The 6,994-nt window shown below is 33.2% G+C and overlaps 1 protein-coding gene across 1 annotated transcript in view; it reads right to left on the bottom strand.

Moving 5' to 3' along the window:
- Window positions 1–6,994, bottom strand: part of LOC104465082 (chromosome unknown open reading frame, human CXorf22) — a gene marked incomplete at both ends in the record, with an annotated part of 19,912 nt that overhangs the window by 7,221 nt on the left and 5,697 nt on the right. The window contains 6 exons of the mRNA XM_010077992.1: window positions 802–994; window positions 1,670–1,905; window positions 2,486–2,616; window positions 3,479–3,639; window positions 4,279–4,507; window positions 6,681–6,819. Coding sequence (XP_010076294.1) covers window positions 802–994; window positions 1,670–1,905; window positions 2,486–2,616; window positions 3,479–3,639; window positions 4,279–4,507; window positions 6,681–6,819 — 1,089 coding nt within the window. The remainder of the gene's footprint in view (window positions 1–801; window positions 995–1,669; window positions 1,906–2,485; window positions 2,617–3,478; window positions 3,640–4,278; window positions 4,508–6,680; window positions 6,820–6,994) is intronic.

Genomic DNA, 6,994 nt, shown 5'->3' with positions numbered 1-6,994 from the left:
CAGGAATGTCCAGTGGCTTATCAACCATTCTGATATTTGTAGAAAGAACAGCATGTTGTCCTGACCTTCCAATGACTTCTTTTCACTTCCACACAATGTTCTTTTTGAAAAAAATGGGTATTGCCTTTATGTTTTTCATTAGTGGCATACTTGATGTGAGAAAAAAAAAAAATCTACCTATCCCATGACTGGTTTTAAAATTCAGTGACAGGCTTAGCCAAATCTACAGTAAAGGTGTTGTTTGTAGAACATGTTAGGAACATGAGGAACATATTAGAGACTAATTATTGCATATCCTGAAAGATTCTTTATGCTGGCATAAGCTTAATAGGATCAGAAGAGTCAATGGACATGGGACATGTAAGCAGGCCGTATTAACTGGCAAATTCATCTGGCAGTACTAACTTTCAATCAATAAAGAATACCCTGTTACCTTTTCTAACCTCTTTCTACGCTTTACCCATCTCTCTGCTTACAACTGAAACATATTAGCACCGTGTAATGGTATCACTGCCAGAAACTGAAGCCTTATTTGCTGCTTTATAGAAGTTAAATAATCCTATGATGAAAATTCATGCTTTAATAGTTCAATGTTTGTTACAATGGGAGGCACCATTATTTTAGCCATTGTTTTATACTGTTATGGGTGTATGACATACAACTGAGCATTCCTTCAACTTTCAAAAAGATATTATTTAAAAAAACCCAACAAACTAAAAATAGTAAAAAATTATTTTTTAAAATGTTAAAAGAATCCTTTAAAAAAATTATCAATTGTCACTTATTTTTTTAGCCTCTTACCAGGAATAATTTTGAATAGAATATTTTTTCGTTTAGATTTGCACACACCGATAAAGGTCAAATATATTCGGTGAAAGGATTTTGTCTTCAAAACCTGTAAATTATTTTTCTGTAGTCCTGTACCAATAATATCAACAACTTGCTTCACTTTAAATGTTCCTATTTGATGTGGAGAAAATGAAAATACCACATCCTGGAAAAGAAAAGTTGTTGTGAGACATACAAGGTAGAAAAGCAAAGAGAGAAGTTTTGTGTAATTCTGTTTGATTGAGTCACTTCTCGCCACACTTATTTGTAAGATAGGCATTTAAAACTTTTAGAATATGCCAACTGCCACACATAAATTAGCAATATAATGAAATATAAAAATGCTACACATTAGAACACCACAAAGTCTCACTTGCTCATTTCCGGAACAACTGTTCTCTCTTGTGCCCCGAGTTACAGGCTTGTGAAATCATAAATGTCTCCATATTTAACTTAAATTTGGCAAAGCTTCTTCCATTAAAAGAAATGTTATTCTACTAAAATATTTGTGATTTACTGAAAAAAAATGAAAAGGGTCCTGCAAAGGTTTGAGTATAAATCAATCTTCTCAAGTCAGTAAAATATAAAAAATTTAAAGCCAGGAAAAACGTGGGTAAAGTTTCTTTAGTACTACAATTATTTTTTCAAAGTTTAAAATAGCACTTGTTGCTTCCTGGAGTAAAGGAAAGAGAGCAAGGAGAAAAAATATATATATTTGGCTGATATGAAACACCATGGCTACTGAAATGAAGTTGTTCTGGTTTACTTTCAAGAAATTCCACCAGTGATCACTGTAAAGTAGTCTGCATCTCTACATAATCTGAGAGAAAGAAGAAACTACCTTTGCAGCTTTTTTTTTAATTTTTCCTTTTTCAGGAGAAATATTAAAGTGAGCAGTCTTGTGGAAGCTGAATGTTACTGGAAGGGACTCGGATTCATTTTTGAGTGTGCACAGAACTTGTGTTCGTTCACCCGAGAAACAGTCCATAAATTGGATAACTGGTCCTGGATTAAAATTTAACATGACAGGAAGCCCAGAACCTGTCAAAGCTAACTCCACGCGATGAGGATGGTGCACTGCATTCGATAAACACAAAAAGCAAACAAACAAACATCACACACCTATTAACTGACAAACAGAAAAGTCATACTGTAGTTGTATGGTTGCAAAAACAAAATCATACTGTAACGGAATATGATTTATTATGCAATTTTCTATAAACTTAACACAGACATGCTTAATTATAATGGCTGTTAGAGAATGTATTTCCTAATTAAGGAAGTTGATCGTGATCAAATATTCACTTGAAAATGCACAGAACTGGTATTAACAAAGTGCTGGTATATTGCAAATGGCTGGGGTTTTTTTTATGTCCTCCAAATATTTACATTTATAATTAAATTATAGGTGTTCACTACCAGCAGGTGTATTCATGACATGGATGATTCCCTCCTTCTTTCTACTCATTGTTTGAAGAGTTTGTCGTGCTAAAGCATTAAAGATGTAAGTTACAATAATTTATTTGTATTGATATAAATAAACTAAACACAGGTTTCCCACAAAACTGCTAAGATGAAGAAATTTTTTTAAAAGATGCATAGTTTTATCATACATATACACATTCCTGATGTTGACTATATATTTCTGATAACGTACTACTGATTGGTGTGGCACCATCACTGAGGCCCTGCAGATAGCCATCTTTATTCCCAACAGCTTCAAATCTCAGGAACAGTACGTAATCTTGTTTCCGTGATGGGTCATTCACTCCAAAGTTCCTTTTAAATCTTCTGTAAGAGTCACAATCTCTAATTACAAAATGGGGAAAAAAAACACACACCAAACCCCAACCCACAAAAAGATCAACGCTTATTTTTTGTCATCCAGTCTGGCTTCTCTGCTGTTGGTTACAGCTTGAACAAATGCTCTTTATGCTTCCTTTCAGGAAATGGAACAGTAACAAATTTAAGCTCAACAATATCTGTATGCTCATTATACTAGACATTTGATATCTTTTCCAGTCTACAGCAGTTTCCTAAACTAATATTACATGCATAATTATCACTTAAAATGAAAGCAAGGGAAAATGGCAAGAGAGCATTTTCTTTTTCTTTTCCTTATCCAAAGAAGAAATGTTCCTTTATGTTAATTTTTTTTAATGGAATGAAAAGTCTCAAAATGTTTCAGTCTCTTGGTTATGAAATATATACGTTCTTTCATAATGCTGCACATATACTGTATCTTTATTAAATAAATCTGCAGTCTTTAAAACATCACTTAATTTGACACCGTAGAACTCTCTCAATAATCTTTAGAGATTCAATATATTTAATGGGAGCTGCAACTAGTTCCTTTGGCAAACCTACTAAAATTTTTGTTCTCGCGAAATAAACTTAACCAATTCTTGGTTCAAATACATCCTTAATGTACTATAAAACATCTCCCAGACAATCACTTCAGACTTTGCTTTCTCATTTGTAGTATCATGCCAAGCAAATTCTTTTTAACACTCACAAATGCATAAGAAGTCAGTCAGAAAAAAAAATTGCAGACATATTAACTTAAAATTATTTTCTTTAACACAGCTCTTTACCAAAGAGTTAAGACCAATCAACTTGTGTTTGTGTCTAATTTGGACCACTCACTCACTTTGGACTAAAGCACAATGTAACCAAAGATTTCTCATAAGGTAGCAAGGTTCCTTGATTCGGAATGCACAAGACCAAGGTGGAAACATCTACATCTCTTGTTCTATTTTTGAGACTTAAGTCTTGTAAAACAGCGTCTGTACTCCTGTGAAGATCTGTCCCCTAAAAAATAATCAAAATGTGGAATAGTTCAGACTTTTCTGCGTCCTCTTTTGTGTTTGATTTTGTTGAAGTTTTTTTCCCCCTACACATACATTTTCATATCTTTTACAAGTAGAAAGACATAAGTAATAGCACTGACGTAATTATATATCACATGGCTAATTAACCAATTTTTAAACATCAATTTCATGTCAATGTTTTGAAATTCCTTTTTTAAAGATGACACTCATTCAGATGATTTCACTGTCTGAGAAAAATAAGTGAAACCACAGATGCCTAACATCTTAGAATATCAAAATATATTTTGATAACTTCTACTAAATTATAAGAAAACCAGGTCGACCAAAAACACTCAAAAACCCAACAAAACAAAAAAGCCACACCCAGGGAATGTGCTTAACATTGTTAAGATTAAGACATCACAGAGTGAGACAAAAATATCTGAAGAACTTCATTTCAAGGTAAAATTATAGTCAAAAATTTGTTGGTTGGACAGAAGTTTCAGAAAGCCTATTGATCAGGAAGTATTATGACTTAGTAAAAACTACTAGAAGATGAATGTTGAGAAACAAAAAAAAATGCAAAAGCAGAAATGAAAACAAGTTTTCAACTAAAATAAAAACCAGAACAGTTTCTTACCATCTCTCCTCCAATGGCATTGTCTTCCAGTACTGCTACCCACTCCATACGCTCAGGACTTTCATTGTATAAAGATATTTGTTCAGTCTTTGAAGACCCAAAGTAAACTGGTCCAAAGTTAACACATTTCAATATATTTCCACAAGACACTCCTAGAACTTTAAGAACTTGTTCAACCACAGCGGCTTTGATCCATACTTCAGTGCAGCCATGACCTTCCAACTCCACTCTGTCAGTATGAGTAGCAAGCAGTAACAGGTAATGTAGAAAAGTGGTAGAAATAATCAGTTAGATTTATATTAGAACCTAGGCAAAACTGAAACAAATCAGAGCATTTAAATCACTGGCTTTCCAGAGATAAACTGAGTGGGAATTCAGGTAAAAAAGGGCTATGGGGGAAGGAGAGTGTACTTGACAATGTTGTAATTAACAGGAATATTACCAAATCAGCAAGAATCATACATTACGCAGTGGAGATTTGGGGAGCTTTTTGAGTTTTCCCCTCTTCTTTAATGTTTGAAACAATAGGAATGACATATCAAAAGAATCAGAGATATCCACAGATGATACACTGCTCTTATTTCTGAGAATCTTTGGATCCAGATATAAATTTTGGCATATACTTAGTAATTTTCTCTTGGGCAACTGGAGCTAGAAGTTCATCTGAATAACCATAAAAGAACTGCTGCTGTTGCTGCCTGAATCCTTGATTTTGATGACATCACAAAACACCAAAGGACCACATAGACATAGTACAAATCTTTATTAGAATTCTACTGGAACACAGTGCTTTTGTCGCATGAGAGAATCAAATTTATTCATAAATTATTGTTCTAATAGAATCAACTACCCCTTTTGAATAGCCTCTGAGATGAAAATTTTTTTTAAAAAAACTCTGTTTTTAATAGTCACATATATAACTACACAAGGGATCTGGGAGAGGATCTCAAACTCTCTTAAATATAGTCTCAATTTCTGAAGCACAACTATGGGATTCTTCAAGACAGGAAAAAAAAAAATCTCAAAATATAAGAGTAGACTCCTCTGAAAAGAATTTTGCTTACACATAGAAGCAAAATGCTTAGAGGACAAGGCAAATGGAAATAACCAGGATGTATTCATCAAAACTGTACTATTTATCCAAGTCAAATTCCTGTCAAATACCCATTGCAAGACTTTCAATATTACCCTATTTGTTGAAATACATATATACACATATATAGACATATATTTAAATATTTGTGCAAGGTTTGACAAGGAAACTTGAGATTTCGTTTAGTCTAAATGATACAGCAATGACTACTATGAAATGCCAAATTCACTGACAGAATTATGTAGAATTTAAGGCAGGGAATGGGTGAAGGATGAAATCTGAGTTCTGTGTATTATGTTCTTTCAGTTTAATACATAAATTATCTACTAGACTGCAGGAGACAGTAGCTCTTTAACCAAGATGGGGTGAAGAAAACAGTGGTGGTAGCCTGGACAACAAAGGAAAGGTAGAAAGCAGGGCCCTTCGCAACCAAAACGTTTAAGCTCAGTAAACAAATAAAATATATGAAGGAGGACGTTACTGGGAGGCAAAATACAGATATTGTCTTCCCTGTCAATGTATAGAATTTTTCTCCTTTAATTTCATTTCCTTTTCCAACAGGTTAAAAAAAAAAATAAAAAAAAATAGGAAGAATTGAACTTTAAGTCAAATACCTTAATTTAAAAATAAAACTGTAAACACTGCCGTTCCCACCCCCTCCCACAAAAAAAAAAAAAAAAAAAAAGAAAAAAAAGAAACAAACCACAACCAACCACACCATATTCACTGTTGAATAGGATTGAAAAGGGCTTTCCAAACCAGTATCCACTTCCAAATTCTGGCACTTCCTAAAAAGTCTATATTTACCATTTGAAGAGAGACAAGGCAGTCATTTAAAAATAGTTTGTTCTTAAAGAGTTAATGCTTACAAATACATTCTCTCCATTTAAAATAAGATACAAAGGACATAATAATGTTTCTGAGACATTGTTGTTTCCTGCAATACACAGAGCCAAAAGAAAAATAGCAAAGTTACAGAAGCTAAAAAAATTAAGGAACACAAGATTTGTAGAAAGGTGAAAGATACAAAAGTTCTTGGTTAGTTGTATATTAAGGAATGTGCAAACATCCAAAATCATTGCAACTTATGAGAGAGTTTTAATAACACAGACAGGTAGACACTGTATGCATCACTGTTCTGTGGAGATAATACAATCATTAAAGTAATTTAATAAAAATAAAGGTGGAAGATGACAACTGACACCTAACGAGCTCAACTTTTTTAGATAAACATTCATAAGAAAGTCTAGAATTAATAACAGACAAAAATTTAATTAATAGAGCTGGTTTTCTTCAGTCATACACTCACTTTATCACTTCTTTGATGATTCTGGGCACATCTGTGCAGATATCCACTTTAACCGTCTGTATAGATTTCGGCTCTACCACTCCGCTGGTGGGTTCTATGTCAACCAAGACAACCCCATCATATGATATTTTAAATGTACCTAAAAGAAACCGAATAATAAACAGAATGTTATACAACATAAAGTTGTAGATTTATGTTCTTCTATTACACACTTGGAATTACAAAACACATAACGCAGATATTCACAAGCAGTACATCTTCCTATGGAAACAGGAAACATGGAGGTAATCTTTTTCAAAACTATTTGTTACAGA

Source organism: Pterocles gutturalis, unplaced genomic scaffold (genome assembly GCF_000699245.1).
Source record: "Pterocles gutturalis isolate BGI_N339 unplaced genomic scaffold, ASM69924v1 scaffold20593, whole genome shotgun sequence".
Classification (NCBI taxonomy): Eukaryota; Metazoa; Chordata; class Aves; order Pterocliformes; family Pteroclidae; genus Pterocles; species Pterocles gutturalis.
This window is presented reverse-complemented; position numbering and strand designations above follow the sequence as displayed.